The sequence below is a fragment of the Pleurodeles waltl genome, chromosome 5 (assembly GCF_031143425.1).
Source record: "Pleurodeles waltl isolate 20211129_DDA chromosome 5, aPleWal1.hap1.20221129, whole genome shotgun sequence".
In the NCBI taxonomy this organism is placed as follows: domain Eukaryota; kingdom Metazoa; phylum Chordata; class Amphibia; order Caudata; family Salamandridae; genus Pleurodeles; species Pleurodeles waltl.
The window spans coordinates 649689733-649712346 of NC_090444.1; the positions used below are offsets into that span (position 1 = coordinate 649689733).

The window sequence follows — 22614 nt, forward strand, 5'->3', positions numbered from 1 at the left end:
TCAGACACGAAATAGATCTTTGTTTGATAAATAAATATTTTTAAAAATGACAAAACTCCAATCAGTAGAACCAGAGATATGCACTTTTAAAGAATTTAGTGAAAGTAGCTGCAAAAAGTAGTTGCAATCTGGTCGTGGCAGACTGGGACAAAGTCACAAGTTCAAGCCAACCATGCTGGAGAGTTGGGCAGCTACAAGTGACCCATTTAGGCCTTCTGAACAGATTATCTTCAATCCTGGTTACCAGAGCATTGCGTGGATCTGCATCGAAGATGCATTGCGCAGCTGAAGTAATGCATCAGTTCCGAAATGTGGTAAGGTTGTGATGTGAGGGCCTCCTTCATGGTCGAGGATCAAATCAACTGACTTGTAATGTGAAGTCTGGCACTGAGGATGCTGCGCGCAGTTGGGGCGATGTGTCAGTTCCTAAGAGCTTCACTGCGGATCCAGCGTCGTCTAGGTTGTCATCGAGGGATGCAAGGACATGCGCGAGAATAGTTTATGCAGTGGCGGTTCCATTGGGCTGCGCCGGCGATGCAGGTCTGTGCAACGGGTCAAATTTATGCAACGTTGATGTATCTGTTCTGCTCAGGTTTGCGCCGTGCAGCAGAGGAGCTGCATCAGTTCCACTGGATCCACAGAGGCAGTCAGAGCACCATAATCCCACTTCCAAGGGTCCAGGACTGGGTTGACACCACTTGACAAGGTATACTCACAGATGGCTGAGTCTAGGTGAAGATGCAAGGTTGTTGGAAGCCTGTTGTGTCCCTGAGGCTTCAGATCAGGAGGCCAGACAACTAGCCCTTGGAATCACTCTGGGGTTCTGAGATCAAGAAATGCAGGTCCAGTCCTTCTCACCATGGCAAGAGGGCAACAGGCAGCAGGTCAGCTGAGCAGGGCAGCAGTCCTTCAGAGCGGCATTTCAGCAGAGTGGCAGACCTTTCAGCAGCACAGCAGTCCTTCTTCCAGGCAGAGTATCCACAGGTCCAGAAATGTACTGAAGTGGTGGTGACTGAGGTCCAGTATTTTTACCCAGTTATGCCTCTGAAGTGGGGAAAAGCTTCTAAAGGCATGCCTTTGAAGTACACCGGTACCCTGCCTTCCTGACCATGGCTCCAGACAAACTACAGGTAGCATGCAGTCCTTTTTGTGGAGATAGGTCACAGCTTACTGCTGTGTAATTGGGGCTGGGTCCAACTCCTGACTCCTATCCTGCCGGTGATGGCCCATCTAGTCCCACCTACGTTCCCCATTGTGGCTGGCTGTCTAGGAGGAATACACAAAGCCTAACTGTCAACTACACCCAATCATGTGACCCAGAGACACACTAAGACAAGAAAATGGCAATGTTCTAAAAGTGACATTTTCAGAATTGTAAATTAAAATTCGACTTTACCATAAGTTAGGATTTTTCATTACGATTCTTGAGAGACCAAACACAAACAGTTTACCTGTTCCCATTTGGAAATTACACTTATACAATGGAACAAGGTAACACTAATGTTATCCTATGGCAGAGGTAGGTCTTGCAGTAGTAAAAAATTAAATTAAGATTTTTTCAATATCAGGATATGTGAAACTTAAATATATATGTCATGTTTTTTAAATACATTGCCTCTAGACTGTCCAGGGGCCTACCCTAGGAGTGACAAATCTATTAAAAAGGAGGGTTTGAGCCTGGCAAAAGGTTTACTTTGCCAGGTTGATATGGCAGTTTAAAACTACTCAAACACAGCTGTAATTGCAGGCTTGAGTCATGTTTAAAGTAATACTTAAGTGGGTGGCACAATCGGTGCTGCAAGTCCACTATTTTTATTTTAAAACATAATTTATTGCATTTTATGAAACAATCGCAGCCATCAATAAATGACAACATACATTGCGAGTTATGACAACAGGGCAGTGCTAATCAGTGTGATTGAAGACTAATCTTGGCAAGTACATACCTAATAAAAAGAAAAATTACTTGCATTGCATTGAAACACAATAAAAAATAACACAAAGATGAAGCATAGTGACAGTAAACAATCCCCAAGAAAAGTAGGTACCCCTTCCCCCAAATAGCACTGCCCTACTAAGACTAGGTTCACCCAATATTTTGCTCAATATATTATGTGTAAGAGGTACCCTTAACTTTTTGACACTTAGATTATTATACACAGATCTTGATAAAAACATGGCCATGCAGTGGGATGGGTCCATGCAAATAAATAGAAAAAGGGAGTGACTTATCATGTGTATAGAATAGGATTAATATGAGCTTTCTTCTTGAGCCTTAAATTGTTCCAACAGGGTATCCAATTCCATAGCTATAGGTTGCTTTCATGGGCTGCCGTATTCTTCCCTACACAATGCATGGCCCTCTGCAGAGCTCTGGCACCATACTTCCTCCCGCCAGCATGACATCCTGGTGCCATGGACAACTTCCAACGTTGTGTAATTAGCCTTTTGAAGAGCAGAAGGCCTAGGTCAATAAACCAAGCTTTTGCCTTGGAAGCTTTATGGTGAGAGTATAGCCCCAGTATACAATGTTCAACTGAGTCCCAATATAGGGATCCCATCAGTGACCTGAATGAGTCTCTAATGCTTGTCTAGTAGGATGAAACTGTAGGACAGGACCACACCATGTGCAACAGGTTTGCATCCTCAGTGCGGGCAGGAAGGTGAGGCGGCAGGAACATTTAATGGAGTTTAGATGGCATTAAATATACCCTGTGTAATAACGAGAACTGTATACATTTAAAGCGTGAGTTATGATGTATCATGCTACTATATGCTAGGAGGAATCTCAGTTTCTTATCATGAAGAGAGCGATTAAAGTCTAATTTCCAGCTGGCCCCTAACATGAGCAGTGAGGCATGTAAGTGCGCTTAAAGCCCCATATATATCCACTTGATCAAATATCTGCCAGTGCCCATTTCAGGCAACATCTTTGTCAGTGTATGGCTGTCTGGTTCCAGCCCTGTTGGTGACCATTGTTTCAGTATATATCAGACGATACTAGCATGCGTGAGAGGGCCCCCGGCATTTGGTATTGTAGTAACAAGTCTTGGTGTGTCAACAATTCTCCATCACTAAACAGGACTCCCACAGTGGAGAGTCCTGCTCTTTCACATGTTATAAGGCTGGCATGTGTGAAAGTGCCGCTGAGGTGGGCAGACCACATAGTGGAATATTTGGTGCAGAGCACGCGTGAGAACGTAAATAGCGAACAGCATATTTCCGATATGTGATAGCATTATTCAGTGGTAATGGGAGCTTCTGAGGGTACACCACTCCTGGCAGCAACAATTGTTGCAGTGTGCCAGATCACAGTATGTGTTGTATGTACCCGATCTCCTGTAAGTGTATCCCAGCCAACCAATATGACAGCCATTGAAGCTGGCCCGCGTAACAGTAGGACGTAAAGTCCAGCGCACCTAACCCACCCTCCTCTGTTGGTAGCTGTAATTTTTGTAGACCCACCAGGGGTCTCCCTGTGCCCCAAATAATGTCAAGTAGTGCGGAGTCTAGTAACTTGAAAATCGAGCCAGGAACCACAATTGGTAAGTTCACAAACTAATACAGTAGTGTAGGAAGTTGGCTCTGTATATACCATTTCAAAGTAAGAAATAGTGTGCACAGAGTCCAAGGGTTCCCCTTAGAGGTAAGATAGTGGCAAAAAGAGAATTCTAATGCTCTATTTTGTGGTAGTGTGGCCGAGCAGTAGGCTTATCAGAGGGTAGTGTTAAGCATTTGTTGTACACACAAAGGCAATAAATGAGGAACACACACTCAGACAATTCCAGGCCAATAGGTTTTTATATAGAAAAATATATTTTCTTAGTTTATTTTAAGAACCACAGGTTCAAGATTTACAAACGATACTTTAAATGAAAAGTATTTCACTCAGGTATCTTAGGAATTTTGAATCATCACAATAGCATGTACAGTTGTGGCAAAAATGGCAATAAGCTATTTTGAAATTGGACACAGTGCAAAAATCAACAGTTCCTGGGGGAGGTAAGTATTTGTTAGGTTCACAGGTAAGTAAAGTACTTACAGGGTTCAATGTTGGGTCCAAGGTAGCCCACCGTTGGGGGTTCAAGGCAACCCCAAAGTTACCACACCAGCAGCTCAGGGCTGGTCAGGTGCAGAGGTCAAAGTGGTGCCCAAAATGCATAGGCTTCAATGGAAATAGGGGTGCCCCGGTTCCAGTCTGCCAGCAGGTAAGTACCCGCGACGTCGGAGGGCAGACCAGGGGGATTTTGTAGGGCACCGGGGGGGACACAAGCAGGCACAGAAAGTACACCCTCAGAGGCACAGAGACGGCTGGGTGCAGTGTGCAAACAGGCGTCGGGTTCGCAATAGGTTTCAATGGGAGACCCAGGGGTCTCTTCAGCGATTCAGGCAGGCAAGGGGGGCTCCTCAGGGTAGCTACCACCTGGGCTAGGGAAAGGGCCTCCTGGGGGTCACTCCTGCACTGGAAGTTGGATCCTTCAGGTCATGGGGGCTGCGGGTGCAGTGTGTTTACCAGGCGTCTGGTTCTTTGAAGCAGGCAGTCGCAGTCAGTGGGAGCCTCTGGATTCCCTCTGCAGGCATCGCTGTGGTGGATCAGGGGGGTCAACTCTGGCTACTCACGGGCTTGCAGTCGCCGGGGAGTCCTCCCTGTAGAGTTAGTTTTCCGCAGGTCGAGCCGGGAGCGTCGGGTGCAGAGTGGAAAGTTTCACGCTTCCGGCAGAAAACGTGTGGTCTTTAAAAGTTGCTTCTTTGTTGCAAAGTTGCAGTTTCTTTGGAACAGGGCCGCTGTCCTCAGGAGTTCTTGGTCCCTTTAGATGCAGGGTAGTCCTCAGAGGCTTCAGAGGTCGCTGGACCCTGGGGGACGGTTCGCTGTTGAAGTTTTTCTCGAAGTGGGGAGACAGGCCGGTAGGGCTGGGGCCAAAGCAGTTGGTTTCTCCGTCTCCTCTGCAGGGCTTCAGGTCAGCAGTCCTTCTTCGTCTTCAGGTTGCAGGAATCTATCTTCCTAGGTTCTGGGGGCCCCTACGTACTCAATTTAGGGTTTGTTTAGGTCTGGGGGTTTAGTAGCCAATGGCTACTAGCCCTGAGGGTGGCTTCACCCTTTTTGTGCCTCCTCCCTGAGGGGAGGGGGGCACATCCCTAATCCTATTGGGGAATCCTCCATCTGAAAGATGGAGGATTTCTAAAAGTCAGAGTTACATCAGCACAGGACACCTTAAGGGTTGTCCTGACTGGCCAGTGACTCCTCCTTGTTTTTCTCATTATCTCCTCCGGCCTTGCCGCCAAAAGTGGGGCAGTGGCCTGAGGGGGCGGGCATCTCCACTAGCTGGGATGCCCTGTGGCGCTGTAACAAAGGGGGTGTGCCTTTCAGGCTCACCGCCAGGTGTTACAGTTCCTGCAGGGGGAGGTGAGAAGCACCTCCACCCAGTACAGGCTTTGTTACTAGCCACAGAGTGACAAAGGCACTCTCCCCATGTGGCCAGCAACATGTCTGGTGTGTGGCAGACTGGCAAAACTAGTCAGCCCACGCTGGAAGTCGGGTTTGTTTTCAGGGGACATCTCTAAGATGCCCTCTGGGTGTATTTCACAATAAAATGTACACTGGCATCAGTGTGCATTTATTGTGCTGAGAAGTTTGATACCAAACTTCCCAGTTTTCAGTGTTGCCATTATGGTGCTGTGGAGTTCGTATATGACAGACTCTGCCCTCACCTGTGGTATAGTGCACCCTGCCTTAGGGCTGTAGGGCCTGCTAGAGGGGTGATTTATCTATGCCATAGGCAGTGTGAGGTTGGCATGGCACTCTGAGGGGGGTGCCATGTTGACTTAGTCCTTTTCTCCCCACCAGCACATACAAGCTGGCAAGTAGTGTGTCTGTGCTGAGTGAGGGGTCCCCAGGGTGGCATAAGACATGCTGCAGCCCTTAGGGACCTTCCCTGGCATCAGGGGCCTTGGTACCAGGGGTACCAGTTACAAGGGACTTACCTGAATGCCAGGGTGTGCCAATTGTGGAGACAAAGGTACAGTTTTAGGGAAATAACACTGGTGCTGGGGCCTGGTTAGGAGGCCTCAGCACACTTTCAAATCATAACATGGCATCAGCAAAGGCAAAAAGTCAGGGGGTAACCATGCCAAGGAGGCATTTCCTTACAAGTAGTTGGAGCAGTATTACTACATTAGAGAGTGCAAACTTGCCTGCTACTGACAGGAGTAAGGTGACCCAGAATTATACGTGGGAACATAAGATGTAAAGGCTTTATGCAGGTTTCCATCTAGGAGATCTGTGTGTGTCCTAAATATCTGAATGCCCAGATAATGGAATGTGAAGAGCAACAGGTATGGGTTGCATCCCCATATATATATCATGTTGTGTGGAACAGTGTCATAGAATGAGAATACATATGATTTGGTATGCTAAACCTGTAAACCAGAGAAAGTTATGAACTCGCTGAGTGTAGCTGCAGGGGACGTCAAATCTGCACCCAGGTCTCAAGTGTACACTATCATGTCATCTGCATATAGGGCTACTATATGGAACTGAGGCCCACTCTGGATATTCCGGGTGGATGATTCACGCCTACGTTTCTGGGCTAGGAGCTCTATTGCCAAGGCAAACAAAAAAAAAAAAAGAGATAATGGGCAGCCCTGACATGTGCCATGGGCTACCGGGTATCATGCAGATATGTGTATTCCCATCTTGGCTCTCACTGTGGGATGGGTATAGAGGTGACATTAATATAAGCAGGAGGTAAGTTGAATTGGTGCAATACCTGGAACATGTACTCCCAATCTAGGACGGCAAAGGACTTTTGAAGGACTTAGGACAGAAAGCCTGCTTAGGATAAAAGTCATGTGTTAACTCCAAGATTTGATAGACTTGTCATATATTGAGGGAGGTATTCCTGCTCCTGCAGGCTGCCACTTTACTAGGGATTCACAAGTAAATGCAATATGCCATTGAGTATAGGCCAATATAACAGGTTTCAGGGAGAGAGCACATGCACTTTAGCACTGGCTAGGAGTGGTAAGGTGTGCAGAGTCCTAAGGCCAACAAAAAAATGTAAGTAGAAGGCAAAAACGTTTGGAGATGACAATGTGCAAAGGGCAAAGTCCAGCACAACCCCCCTTCAGCCCAAAGCCAGGGAAGGCTAATCAGAACCTTGATGGGCTTCCCTGCGTAGGCGACTGAACAAGGAAGAAGGCCCTGTTATGCAGGGGCACTTGTCAATTCTATGTCTCTCTGAACTCAGTTGGATCTCTGTTGATACTCTCCTGAGCCACTGCCAAGTCCAACAAATGCTCTTCATCCCAGGAGTGCAAAGCTCAAACTACTTGTCAGATTGCCAATAACAAGAAAACACGAGGCTGCTTACAGTGAGCTTGTGTGGCATTACAAACCATATTGTAAAGATGCAGAGCATTCACAATGTCTGGTTACCCAATTACCATGGACTTTTAATACACTACCAGTTTATAAATGTCATCTTAGACTAAAAGCAAGCCATATGCAGACGAGTCTAGGAGTGAAAGTTTTGAACAGTCCCTCGCGCATAAAATGTCTTATATACTTAAATATCCTGTTATAGCATACTCTTTGTTAAAACAGTACTACTTTTTTAAATCATGCTGCTTTTAGACAACATTGTGTGATTCCCACTTAAGTACTGAACAAAATGTTCCCTGCCCTCCCACAAAGAAATTTTAAATTTTGGCTGTCCGGAATCAATAACTGTGAGTACAAGGCGATTGGGAGGGCTGCACATCTTCATATTCATACTTTTATTATGTGTGAAATATAAATTTAAAATAATGATGTTAAAATATTATCATTTGACCTTGGTTTTTTTTATGTCTTCAGTGCATCATTTTTGTAAACTGGTTACATTATGTTCTTGCTAATACAAATAAGAGATTTATCATGTGATTTTCTTTTGCATTTTTGCAGCGTATAACCCGAGGCAACCAGATTATGTGCGTAAGAAGTACAAGAGAAAGATGGATCAGTTTGTGGAGAACTGTGAACTAATCACATACTTGGGAAACAAAATGACCCGCAAATATAAAGAGCCTCAGAACAGACCCATTGACTTTGATTTCAAGCTGAGAGCATTTTTGTCACTTAAAGATGCCGACCTGACTTGTAATTAGTTTCTGCTGTTTATATTGTTAATTGCCAAAAATAATCTCTATTTCTCACTGTACACGTTTTCCATTGATAATATCTTTTTGAATTTGCCATATAATTATTTTATATTAATAAATAACATAATGTATTTAATATGTTGTTCAATATTAATTGTGGCGTCCTTTTCAAAAATACTTGTACCACAATTGAATCTATAAGTTCATAGACTGTTGGCATAAAGTCTCTCAAACATGTAAGGAATTACTGAAAATATACCCATTAATAGATCAGATTTGGTAAAAAATAATAATAATAATAATAATACACAAAAAAAATTGAAGACAACGCCAGATTCAGGGGACTCCCTTATATTTAATACACACCTCGAATCAATGGCCCACATTCCCAAAGTAAATAGGTCTGGCTTTTTGTTGAAAGAAGTGTTTGGCAATAGTTCAGCAAATGTGCGTGTAGCCCCCATCTGTTTTATAGAAAGAAGAATGATGCAACATTCAAGTGTACAAGAATATGGGAAGTAGGGCCTGTTGGCATGAACAGATTTCATTACTGGAGTTAAGCTGTACCCTCAAAAAAGAGTCAGAAAATGAAGTTTGAGTTGGAACTAGACAACTTAATGGCACGCACAGCAGCTTCTGATGGATACAACTACCTGTGGATTCCTCACCTAATGAATTCTCCCCATGCGTAGCATTCAACAGAAACTTCTCTCTTTAGCTCTGCACGTCGGCGAGGACGTCACAATTGCCCGACTCCACGCGGCTCCATGTGACGTCATCGTGGCAATAAGAGGTCCTCGCCGCCGTGCTGACGTCAGTTCCCTTTTTTCCGTGCCTTCGATAACTATTATTTTTCTGTTACCTGTATCGTTAGCTCTTCGGAAGGGATACTTTGTGTATTTCCAGGATGTCAGCTCCGAAGAAGTCAGGTTTCAAGCCCTGCAGGGAATGTGGAGGTCGCATGTCTGTGACTGATCCACACAACGATTGTCTTTGGTGCCGCAGTTCCGATCACGACGTCCAAGAATGCGGATCCTGCCAGAAGATGAATCCGAAGGCATTGAAGGAACGCTTTTCTTGGCGAGGTCCAAGAAGGAGAGGAAGCGGCACCATCGGTCCTCTTCTGGAAAAGTCATCCCATAAGAAGCGATGTCATCGTGAATCCAGACGTCGGTCCAGAAGTCGGTCGGCGTCGAGGTCTCCATCGTCCCGGCACCGAAGTGAGTCCGACGGTGTCCCCTCAACCTTCGTCGCCACAGGCGTCCCCGGCGCACCAGTCTTTGAAGTCATGGAGCCTCAAAGTCATCTGGCTTCGCCGGTGCATCCTGAACCTGAACAGTCCAGCCCAGTGCCGGCTCTACAGACTTATCCTTCATTCCCGGCTCCCGGTACGGATCCTGTGGCATTCCTTAATGCCATGTTTCAGATTTTTCAAAATATGGCTCCGGGAGGTGGTGCGCCGGCTGGCCCCACTGGTCCCCTGACTTTCAATCTTGGCGTTCCGGCTCCATATAAACCGACGCCGTTTATGCCATTTTGTTCGGCTGGAGATCCAAGTCAGACCCCTATGCCGACAGCGCAGACCTCGACGTCGAGGGAGAGACCTTCAACGCCAGTGTCAGAGGTGATGGAGCCGAGAGGTCAGACGTCGGATGTGGGAGCCTTATCCATGGCGCCGATGGATCCATCTGCGGCGTCGGTGGATCTGGAGAACCTGTCATGGCGCCTTCCCGGCGCCATTCACCGATGTCGCTACGCTCCATGTCGATGCCGGGGCTCGAGGCCAAGTTCAGGTCACGTCGAAAGGCCCTTAGACTTTTAGAGGAGAGGGAATATCAGCAGCAATTCCTCGAAGAAGGAGAGATCACTGATCCCCAGGGTGACTTCCCTGGGTTGGACACAGCAAGTGGTCTTGATAACTCTCCAGAGTATGACCTAGCCTCCCTGGGTGAATATACAGAGGAGGCAGCCTTTTATCACTCTGTTATTAGGAAGGCAGCGGCATTTCTGGATCTTTCCTTACCGACGGCGCAGGTGAAGACCAACTTTTTGACTGAGGTTTTGCATCCTGCTACAGCCATGGCAGGTCCTCTTCTACCATTTAATGAGGCCCTGATGGATCCGATCGAAGAGGTTTGGAAGAAGCCTGTCTCCTCTTCGGCTGTTAGTAGGTCGGTGGCCAGGCATTATAGATCTGCGCCTGGGGACCCGGAGTTTTTGTCCAAACACCCTTCACCAGAGGGCTTGGTGGTGCAAGCATCCTGCTCTTCGAGGTCGGCCCCTGGTTCGTTTCTGGGAGTACAATCGGACCGGGAATCCAAGCAGATGGACCAATCGTCCAGGAAGGTGTTTTCATCTTGCAGCATGGCTCTAAAATCTGCCAATGCAACATGTATTCTGGGCAGGTATATCCATGCTATAATGGATGCAACGAAGACTGTGCTTCCGGACATGCCCCAGGACTTGCGTGGTCTTCTTTCAGACGCTCAGGCGGCGGCTACAAAGGTTATTCAGACAGGGCTGGATACTACGGACTCTATTGCAAGAGCCATGGGGACTTCCGTTGCCTCCAGACGGCATGCGTGGTTACGCACTTCCGGATTTTCGACAGATGTCCAGTCTACGTTACTGGATCTGCCCTTTGATGGGGCAAAACTGTGTGGTTCAAAAGCGGACTCTGCGCTAGAGTGCTTTAAAGAATGTAGGGCCACAGCTAGATCTTTGGGTCTGCAGGCTGCTTCTACCCCATTTCGATCGTTTAGACGGCTGTGTGTTTTTGGAAGAGGTGCTTCCTTTCGTGGGAGATCACAGCAGCCGGGGCAGCAGTCCTCCAGCCTCCCTTACCGCTCATAGAGGGGGCAGGGTAGAGTCCGCACAAGAGGGACCACCCAGCAGCAGCACCCTTCCTCTTCCTCTGGAGGGTTACCTCAAGGAAAGCAGCCGTAGTCCTCTTGCCATTGTCTCTCATACCTCTCCGGTAGGGGGGGGGAGGCTTTCACTTTTTCTCCCCATATGGGAGTCCATAACAGACTCTTGGGTCATCAGTTTGGTGAGAAGAGGTTACGCCCTTCACTTTCGGGAGATTCCTCCTCCCTTCCCTCCCCGCCCTTCCTTTTGTTCAGAAGATCATCTCCTGCTGTTACAACAGGAGGTTCTCTCCCTATTATTGAAGGGTGCAGTGGAGTTGGTTCCAGAGCAGAAAAGGGGTCAGGGGTGTTATTCCGGTTACTTCCTGATCCCCAAGAAGGATGGTCGTCTGAGGCCTATTTTGGACCTGAGGATTTTAAATTGGTTCCTCAAACGGGAAATTCAAAATGCTGACTCCATCACAGGTGCTTTTGGCGTTGGACAAGGAGGATTGGATGGTGTGGGTCGACTTGCAGGATGCTTATTTTCCCATTCCCATTCTCAAGTCGCACAGGAAGTATCTCCGGTTTGTGGTAGGATCACAGCACTACCAGTTTGTGGTCCTTCCTTTTGGTCTTACTTCCGCACCACCGGTCTTCACGAAGGTGATGGCGGTTGTTGCAGCACACCTCAGGAGGAAGGGAGTAGCAGTATTCCCTTACCTGGATGATTGGTTGATCAAAGCCGAGTCTCCAGAGCTTGTGTTGCATCATCTGCAGCTGACAACCCCGTTGTCGTTCAGTCTGGGTTTTTCAATAAATGTGCCCAAGTCTCACCTAGAGCCCACTCAACGTCTCCTGTTCATAGGGGCAGTACTAGACACGCCATTGAATTAAGCCTTTCCTCCGCTACAGCGAATACGGGACATTCAGGCGTTGGTTCCAATGTTTCAAGAAGGAGCGGTAGATCTGGTCCTCAAGGTCCTTCGTTTGCTCGGTCTGTTCGCGTCTTGCATTCTGTTGGTCACGCATGCACGCTGGCATATGAGGGCTCTTGTGTGGTGCCTCCGCAAGCAGTGGTTTCAGCACAGAGGAGATCTCAGGGAGTCGATAAGGATCTCCAGAGACACTGCAGTGGATCTCCGATGGTGGGCTGTGGAAGGCAACCTTTCTCAAGGGAAGCCGTTTTCGCGGCCAACTCCGGTGGCCACGGTGATAACAGATGCCTCCACCTTAGGGTGGGGAGCTCATCTGGAGGATCTGGAGATTAAGGGTTGTTGGTCTCCAGTAGAGCAGAGGTTTCATATCAATCTGCTAGAGCTGCAGGCGATTCGTTTGGCCCTCAAGGCCTTCCTCCCTTCCCTTCGCGGTCAGTCAGTTCAGATTCCGACGGACAACACGACCGCGATGTGGTATATCAACAAACAGGGGGGTGTAGGGTCGTACCTTCTTTGCAGAGAGGCTCTGCGACTCTGGTCCTGGGCTTGGGACCATCAGCTTTGTGTAGTAGCAAACCATTTGGCCAGGGGGACAAAATGTACGTGCGGACAAACTCAGTCGCTTCTTCTCGGACGACCACGAATAGCTTCTGCATCCGGATCTAGTTCTTTACATCTTTCGGATGTGGGGTTTTCCCCGAATAGATCTCTTTGCCACTCGAGAGAACGCGCATTATCTGTCGTTCTGCAGCCTTCAGTATCCGATGCAAGGACCACTGGGGGACGCGTTTCAGATGTCCTGGTGCGACCAGTTGCTTTACGCGTTTCCTCCCATACCCTTGATTCCTCGGGTTTTGAGGAAGATTCGCCAAGACCGGGCCCAAGTCATTCTGATAGCTCTGGTTTGGCCACGAAGGGTGTGGTATGCGGACCTTCTCTGACTGTGGTGGATGTTCTTTTATCGGCCAGGTGACACTCCACCAAGTCGGTCTATGCAAGTAGGTGGGCTAATTTTGTTCGTTGGTGTGGAGAGAAGAAAATTGATCCCTTAAGTGCCCATCTTTCTGATGTTTTATTGTTTGCATTGTCATTGGCTCAGCGTGGTTGTGCTGTGGCCACGGTTAAGGGCTACCTTTCGGCTTTTTTATATCTTCCAGATCAGCCCTCTCTATTCAAATCTCCTTTGGTTGTTTGATTTTTTTGAGTGGGCTTACTAATAAATTTCCTCCCAGGCCTTTTATTATGCCGCAAAGGGACTTGAATTTGGTGTTTACTTTTTTGATGGGCTCCCCCTTTGAGCCACTTCATTCCTGCCCATTAACATATTTGTTTTTCAAGACTGTGTTTTTGATGGCCATCACGTCGGCTAGACGTGTTATTGAACTGCAGGCTCTTTCTGCTCACCCGCCTTTCACCACTTTTTATAAGGACAAGGTGGTTTTGAGGACCAGGGCGGCTTTCCTCCCCAGGGTGGTGTCTCCATTTCACTTGGGTCAGTCCATAACTCTTTCGACGTTCTACCCTCCTCCGCATCCATCTAAGGAGGAGGAAAGACTCCATTGTCTGGACCCTAAGAGGGCTCTCAGTTTTTATGTCGACAGGACGAGAGAGTTCCGGTTGGATGAACAACTCTTTATCGGATACGTGGGGAAGAGGAAGGGGAAGGCCGTCCACAATAGAACGCTCTCCAGGTGGGTCGTTCCTTGTATAAAAATATGTTACTCATTGGCAAAGAAGGATCCTCCTGAGGGGATCAGGGCTCATTCCACCAGGGCCAAGTCTACTTCATCAGCTTTGGCCTGAGGTGTTCCGATGGTGGACATCTGCAAGGCTGCGACTTGGTCGTCCCTCCACACCTTTGTGAAGCATTATTGTTTGGATGCGGAGGTGCGGAGGGATGGCCATTTTGCACGGTCGGTGCTGCAGGAGTTTCTGGTTTGACCAGACGGACACCCTCCTCCGAGGTGGTACTGCTTTGGGACTCTATTCATTAGGTGAGGAATCCACAGGTAGTTGTATCCATCAGAAGAGCAAGTTACTTACCTTCGGTAATGCTTTTTCTGGTATATACATTAGCTACCTGTGGATTCCTCACGGTCCCTCCCGCCTCCCCGTTGTCTGTCTGGTCATACCAGGATCGCCTTGGGTGTGCACTTCAGTGTTTTAATTTCAATGTTTCTACTTATGTTTATATGTTTATAGTTCTGATTCAGGTTGTTTTCAAGTTTGCAAACCATCCATGATTGTACATGCTCTTTTTAAAAAAAAAAAAAAAAAAGAAGAAAAAGGAATTGTACAGAAATTTTTAGATGAAGATTCTCTATAAAGTTTATTCTTGTTAATCTTAAAGGGTGTAGATTGTCGATGTTCTTTATATGTTTCAAAGGAACGTCAAAAGTGGCGTGAACTGACGTGAGCACGGCGGCGAGGACCTCTTATTGCCACGATGACGTCACACGGAGCTGCGTGGAGTCGGGCAATTGTGACGTCCTCGCCGACGTGCAGAGCTAGAGAGAGAAGTTTACATCGAATGGTACGCATGGGGAGAATTCATTAGGTGAGGAATCCACACGTAGCTAATGTATCCACCAGAAAAAGCGTTACCGACAGTAAGTACCTTGCTCTTTTTGCATAGTAGATACTTTTCATAAAGGGGCAGTATTTTTGTTGCAGCTTTATTAAACCAAATATGAGTGCATATCTTTACTTTGTGAACAAAAAAGCAGTAAATTCAACATGTCATCATGACGCCAAAACAAACATGCAAGGGCAATTAGCGAATATTGCCTGTATGATAGACCTATGAATCCGAATAGCATGCACTTCATAAACAAAAAAATAATTAAAATGTCACTAAATAAGCAAAGTAAATATATTTTTTTTAAAACTTATCTGATAGAGACTTCTAGCTGCAGATTCCATACATTAGAATTCCGTTGTGTCCGCTTCGAATCTGGAATTTTTCTACCGAGCAGTTCCCTGCGTGCGCTGTTGGGTGGCGTAGTTCGGATCCGTGTGCGTCGTCTGGCTCCACGTGACGTTGTCAGCGTCGTTGGAGCAGTCTGACGTCACGGTTGTCTATATAGACGCCACCTCAGCGCGCATACCTCAGTTCTTTTCCTTCTGCGCAAATCCGGATTAGAGCTACAATTTCTATGACAAATGTAAAGTTTTTTTCACCTTTTTGACTGTTTGAAGTCATGCCTTCGAGAAAGACTGGGTTCAAGCCGTGTGGTGCATGTCATCGCACCTTGTCGCTGACGGACCCACACCGAATTTGCCTTTGGTGCCTTGAGAAGGATCATGACTCCACCTCGTGCTCCGACTGTCTGGCCATGGCTCCGAAGGCCTTGAGGGAGAGATTCCTCAATCTTCATGCGGCCCGACAGCCGGTGCGACTCCGAGGAGGTCACGGTTCCGCAGTAGGAGGAGCCACAAGTCCTCTTCCTCGCATTCGAGGTAATCTGATCATTCAGGTAAGAGGCACAAGAAGAAGTAGTAGTCCAAGTGGACTTCAACTTTGCCATGCCTGTCGACCGATGAGGCATCTAGGGAACATCGACGTTCCGAGTGCGGTTCCGCAGTGACGACGCCAGGGTCGACTCTGCGTCTTCCCCCTTTTCCAGGGACCAGAGCAACCCCCACTCAAATAAAATAATTTTACGAGACCGGGCGTCTCGTTTTTGAGCGGGCTGCACCCTGGGGTGGGTCTTCAGGCCCCACAGGATCAGCAGGGGCCCCTTCAGGTTCGATGTCTGAGGCTTCTGCCTCGGTGCCGTTGGGGACCCCAGGATCCGAAACCAGATCCGGTTGGGCGCAGGTCCCTCACAGTTGACCTCCTCTGGCGCCGGGTCTGACGTCGACGCTTCCTCCACCACCGGCACCCACCAGTGGTAGCCCCATCCTCATTCCGGATGATCTGGAGCCGGAGCGGCGCCACACGACGCCGACTGCGACTTCGACGGTGCTGATTCGGCCCAGATCATTGTCTGAGCATTATTCAGAAAGGCAAGGCATAGGAGAGAAATGGGTGGGGTCTGATTACCCTTTGGAATATGACCTGGAACAGGACTGGTACGAGGATCTAGGGGAGGCTAGTGGACTGGACACATCTCCAGATACTGGTATGCTCTTTCCTCCTAACGTAGCTACGGAGGGGGGAGCTTCTTATGCTATGGTGGTGCGTAGGGCAGCTGAGGTCTTGGACCTAGACTTGCCTACGGTGCCAGTCAGGACGAATCTCCTGACAGAGGTGCTTCAACTGGGTCTGACAACATCATACCTGATATTGCCCTTCACTGAGGCCCTAACAGACGTCCTTCTGGGTACATGGTCCAAACCCAGTACAGGGGCTCCTGTGAATAGGATGGTGGGCCGCCATAATAGGCCCTCTCTGAGCGACCCTAGTTTCCTGACCCAGCATCCCACCTTAGTGGTCCAAGCCTCTACTTCCCGTGGTACCTTCCCTTCTGCTCCCCCGGATAGGGAATCCAAGAGGCTGGACCAGCTTGGAAAGAAAATGTTTTCTTCCACCAGCCTGGCATTGAGGTACGTAAACACCTCTTGCCTATTGGAAATTTTTTCCCCATACTCTATGGGATACGGTGGCACAGGTGCTGCCCCGGGTCCCGGAGTGCCTACGGGACACTCTCACCCAGGCTTTCAAGGATGGAAGAGATGCAGCAAAGTTTACGATCAGGTATGGATTGGACATGACCGACTCGTTGGGAAGAGCGATTTCATCCTCAGTGGCCCTACGTCGCTACGCCTGGCTACGTTCAACTAGGTTTTTTGAGGGGATGTCCAATCAAGTTTGATGGACATGCCTTTTGATGGCTCTCACCTTTTTGGTGAGAAGACAGATGTCGCGCTTCAGAGGTTCAAGGATTCTCGAGCTACGGCCAGATCCTTGCGGCTTTCAGCACCAGCACGACAGCAGTCTGTCTTCTGTCCCTTTCAAGGCTTCGGAAGGGGTATGGTACTACACCAGCTACAGTTTAGCCACCATCCTCCAGCTTCACACCATCCTGGGAGAGGACGTGGTTGTGGTACCATCAGACCCTTAGGGTCCAACCAGAGGTCGGCCACCACACAGCCCCCCTCCACTACACCCAAGCCCTCCTAGTGTGGTTCTGCAGGAGCACGTCCGTCCAGTTGGAGGGAGGATTCAATTTCATCTCCCTCACTGGCTTTCCATCACAATGGACAAATGGGTTCTGCAGATCATAAGGAAGGGCTATTCCCTCTCCTTCCATTCTTTCCCTCCCTCTATCCCTCCGACAAAATAACAGCTGATGGAGGATCATTTAATTTTGCTCCGCGAGGAAGTTACGGCTCTCCTGGCCAAGGGAGCCATAGAAAGGGTCCTGATGCAAGAAGTAGACAGTGGACTGGATGGTAGCATTGGACTTGCAGAACGCGTATTTTCATATCCCCATCCTGGCAGCCCATAGGCGTTATCTACGGTTCAAGGTGGGCCATGAGAACTTTCAGTTTACTGCACTCCCTTTCCGTCTCACCAGTGCCCCGTGGGTGTTTACGAAGGTGATGGTGGTGGTGGCAGTGCATTTGCGCAGGTCAGGGATTTCAGTTTTCCTCTACCTCAACGATTGGCTGTTGAAGTCTCCCACGCCCCAGGCTCTCGTCACCCATCTCCAGACGACGGCAAACCTCTTGCACTCACTGGGTTTCATTATCAATGTGCCAAAGTCACACCTGACCCCCTCTCAGAAGTTCACTTTTATCAGAGATGTTCTGGACACAGTGCAGTATCGGGCCTATCCTACCGAGCAGCGAGTCCAGGGTATTCAGGTTATGATACCAATGTTTCGGCCTCTGTCCTGGATTTCGGTGAGACAGACTCTGAGGCTACTGGGACATACGGCCTCCTGCATCCTATTGGTCAAGCATGCAAGATGGCACATGAGGGCTCTGCAGGGGCCCTGAAGTTCCAATGGGCACAGCATCAGGGGAATCTTACTGACATGGTTCAGATCTCGGAGGGAACTGCAAAGGATCTGCAGTAGTGGTTAGTGAACTGCGATTGGGTCAAAGGCAGACACCTCTCCCTTCCCCAGCCAGATCTCACAGTGGTGATAGATGCATCACTTCTGGGATGGGGAGGCCATCTGGGAGAGGTGGAGATCAGAGGTCACTGGTCTCCGGCAGAATCCAGGCTCCATATCAACTTGTTGGAGCTTCGGACGATCCGGCTAGCATTAAAAGCATTTCTTCCTATTGTGAAAGGGAAGGTTGTGCAGGTGTTCAGACAACACCACCGCAATGTGGTACTACAACAAGCAGGGCGAGGTGGGGTCGTGGACCCTTTGTCAAGAGTCTCTGAATCTCTGGACATGGCTGGAACAGCAGGGCATAACCCTGGTGGTTCAACTCCTAGCAGGTTCTCTGAATGCCAGGGCGGACGAAGTCAGACGAAAATGCTTAGCTGATCACAAATGGTATCTCCATCTGGAGGTGGCGCAAGGACTCTTTCAGCAGTGGGGAGAGCCTTGGTTAGATCTGTTTGCCTCCATAGAGAACACGCAATGTCAGCAGTTTTGCACGTTGGAGTTTCCAAGGGGGCTATAGCTAGGCAACGCTTTTCGACACGCGTGGAGTTCTGGCCTCCTGTACGCCTTTCTGCCCATACCACTTCTGCCCAGATTTCTCAAGAGAATCAAGAACAACCCGGCCCAAGTAATCCTAGTGGCTCCGGATTGAGCACGGAGAGTCTGGTATCCAGAGCTTCTCAAAATGAGCATCAGTCCTCCAATCAGGTTGGCTCTTAGGGAGGATCTTCTGTCGCAGCAGCAGGGGAAGGTTCTTCACCCGAACCTGTCAACTTTGCGGCTTCATGCGTGGAGGTTAATCGGTGACAGTTGATGGTTTATGAGCTCCCTTCCGACTTGAACCGTAGGCAGTTCTAGGTCCAAGACCTCAGCTGCCCTACGCACCACCATGGCATAAGATGCTCCCTTCTCCATAGCCACAGCGGGAGGAGAAAGCATGCCAGTATCTGGAGAAGTATCCAGTCCACTAGCTTCCCCTAGATTCTCATAGCAGTCCTTATGGTCCAATCCATATTCCAAAGGGTCCTCAGACCCCCTCCCACTCCTCACCTGTGCCTGGCTGTTCTAAATACGTCTCAGGCACTGATCTGGCCTTATCGGCGCCGTCAAAGTCTGAATCCGCATCGCATGACGTCATTCCGTGGGGCCCGAAGACCCACTGGAGGGTGCAGCCCGTTAAAAAACAAGGTGCATAGCCTTGTAAAATTCCTTAATTCCTGGAAAAGGGGAAAGACACAGAGTCGACCCTGGCGACGGCTTTGCAGAACTGCACTCGGAACGTCAACTTTCCCTGGACGCCTCAGCTGCTGACAGGCATGTCGAAATCTGCTTGGACTTCTTCTTTTTGTGCCTCTTACCTGAATGCCCTGATGACCTCGAATGCGAGAAAGATGACTTGGGGCTCCTGGAGTGGTGCTGCGACCTCCTCCTAGAGCAGGACCGTGATCTCCTTGGAGTCGTGCTGACCGAAGATAGCTGCCTGGCCGCTAGAAGTTTGAAAGATCTCTCTCTCAGGGCCTTTGGAGCCATGGCCCAACAGTCGGAGCATGACTTCGCATCGTGGTCCTTTTTGAGGCACCAGAGACAAACCTGGTGCAGATCAGTGCCCGACATGGAGCGATGACATGCGCCACATGGTTTGAATCCAGTCTTCCTCTAAGCCATTCTCACAGACAATCGAAAAAGTCTTTGAAATGTCCAAAAACTGTAGCTCTATCTGCACCTGCGCTTAACCGGCGTAGAAAGAAAAGAACTGACATACGTGTGCCAGGGAGGTGCCTATATAGAAGACCATGACGTCATGGATGGCTCCAACAACGCTGACACCACGAAGAGCTGACATCGCCATCCAACGGCACGCGCAGGGTAGTGCTCAGCAGAAAAAATCCAGATTCAAAGCTGACGCCATGGAATTCTAAGGTAAGGAATCTGCAGTTAGATAGAGTCTCTACTTGATAACTTGTTCTTCACATAAGTGAGTCAATTCAAAGTGCCACTGCATCAGCGTGAAGGAGCACACAAAAGGAAAAACAAGTTCGCTCGAAGTCAACCGTATCAGCAAAAGTGTAATAAGCCATGTAACGGGGGTGATGTCCAAGGCGGTAACCAAACCGCCTAAAGGAGGGACAAACATAAAGCATTTACCAACAAAAACAAAGAATTTTTGAAGGATAACCCCTTGAACGAGTGATAGTGATGGGCGTGCCGCGGGTGTGGTTAAAATTCCAGATATATACCAGTAGAATAAGGGGATACCATTTCTCATCAAACTGGAAAGTGACATTTGTACCGCCCCCACCCCCCTCACCCTCCCCCCTAGAAATGATGTCACTTCCATTACCGGGACTTCGGGTGCCCCTGAGAGCCCGCCACGGAACTGATGTAGGTGTAGGTGTGTCACATTGGTTGTGACATCATGTGATCACATGTTAGTCATGTGCCAGGGTCCTAGTTCAAATGTTGCAAAAGGTCATGACACATGGTTAACGTTATGTGTAATCACTCAACGTATCAGAGCCATCAAGAAGAGCATATGGCCACTATGTTTTGTAGAGGAGTACACCCTTTTTGAACCATAGAATACATACAAGGAGCCGGCTAGAGCCACATGTCAAACCGTGAGCCACAGCTGAAATAGATTGTCAGGGCATTATGAAGAGGTACAACCCGCTCACCAAAAAAGCCGTCTCCTCAGGGGCTTTTAAAACTATCAATAGATATTATTGTACCCTAACACCTTCCTGATAGATGAGAATGCACAGCCGGCTGCCCCTAAAGATGGGAGTTCTGACGTTACTGGCTTTTAAGAGGAACTCTGCGATCGGCTTGAAAACATCAACCTCAAGGATTTGCCACAAATGATATCCCTTATTAAAGTTGACAGCAGCAGCAGCGCAGCCTCGAAAGGTGAATTAAATGTTGCAATCAACTTTATCGACACAGATGATGAAGAAGGTATAGCACCAATGAATTTGCCTGTCTGTGAAACTATGGGGTTTCAGGAGGACCCTGATCCTGGGACAGTCGGCGTAAAGCTGGCGAGTGTAAACTCCAACACCGCTCATGCACCAATGGACTTATGCGACTCGCAAGATTTCAGAGCAGCCGCTCAGTGTAGTGAAAATGATGAGGTTACTAAAAAAAACAAAAAAAATGAAATAACTCTATAGACACTTATTGTGTATACACTGATATCATACTTTTAACTAATAGTTTGTCTTTTCTTTCTGCTTGAACCACAGAAAACAACGGCAAAAAGAGATGCGCTATACCGGGTGTCGCCAAAGGTTAACAATGTACATTTTTACTGCTTATGCTGTTCCAAACAGTCTGAAAGTATTACAAGCCAGAACAAAGAGCCGCGTAAGAAATGTGTTTGTACCTACAATAGCACATATTTTGAAAAGAAAACTCTGGGCATACCCTATGACGTCGTATGGACTGTTAAAGGTTTTACGGCGATGGCTTTGAACACCTGTGTTAAATGTGATTTTATAACCAATGTTAACGGGCATAAAATTGAATAACCACAACAGGAGGCTCACGTGTGTCTATACGAATCGTACACAGCAAGAACAATTTGACACATATGTAGCCGGTTAGACCCGCAGAAGGTATATAAGTTAAGGGCGGTGTACGAAAGTAAAATGCTCACCTTGATATGAATAAGGTCTTGGCAGCAGCGGTCAATGAGATCTGATACGCGGACGAGCCCTGCTCAAAACTCGAACGTATGCAAGGGATGTGTACCTATTTTGACAGAAGATTGATAGAAAGGGTAATAGAAAGACGAATGTGTGATATTTATTATAAAAATAGAAGAATTGGGTCTTTATCCCCACGAAGGTTGTTTTAAAGAAAATACAGAGGTAGAGGTTTGCTGGCCATCACTCTGTTATTTAACGTTACATACTTACTTACTTTTAGGACGAAAATCAAAATGTCGCAGTGCAAGATGTCTCAGAGTTACACCCTGGACACATATGCATTGCCAGGATGGAATATATGCTGCTTAAAGAAAGAATAGCTGAAATACACCCTGTAACTCTGCAGTATCAACATTTCTGAGCCGTCAACTATGGGGCTGTGCGACATTCCTGAATGTATACCCAGATGGTGTATTAACGTATGGATGTAGGAGGCTGGCCTGGCTTGTAGCGGGTACCAGAGGTACTTACACCTTGTGCCAGGTCCAGTTATCCCTTATTAGTGTAGAAGAGGTGTTTCTAGCAGCTTAGGCTGATAGATGGTAGCTATGGCAAAGCAGCTAAGGCTGAACTAGGAGACATGTAAAGCTCCTACTATACCACTGGTGTCATATGCACAATAGCATAAGAAAACACAATACACAGAAGTACAAAAAATAAAGGTACTTTATTTTTATGACAATATGCCAAAAGTATCTCAGTGAGTACCCTCAGTATGAGGATAAGTTATATACACAAGATATATGTACACAAACCAAAATTATGCAGGTAATAGCAAGCAAAGTAATGCAGCAGTGTAAAGTTACAGTAGATTGCAATAGGAGCACATAGGTATCGGGGCAACACAAACCATATACTCCAAAAGTGGAATGCGAACCACGAATGGACCCCAAACCTATGTGAGCTTGTCGCTGGG

At 47.9% G+C, this 22614-nt stretch overlaps 1 protein-coding gene across 4 annotated transcripts in view; it reads left to right on the top strand.

The window, feature by feature from the left end:
• The window catches only part of AK9 (adenylate kinase 9), an 824487-nt gene extending 816220 nt beyond the window's left edge, over window positions 1-8267 (top strand). For 2 of the 4 annotated variants that reach the window (XM_069234515.1, XM_069234516.1), the window contains exon 41: window positions 7943-8267. In XM_069234515.1, the coding sequence (XP_069090616.1) occupies window positions 7943-8145 (203 nt within the window). In that variant the 3' untranslated portion in view covers window positions 8146-8267. The remainder of the gene's footprint in view (window positions 1-7942) is intronic. The other 2 variants (XM_069234517.1, XM_069234518.1) reach the window with 1 other exon arrangement.
• The last annotated feature ends 14347 nt before the right edge of the window (window positions 8268-22614 follow it).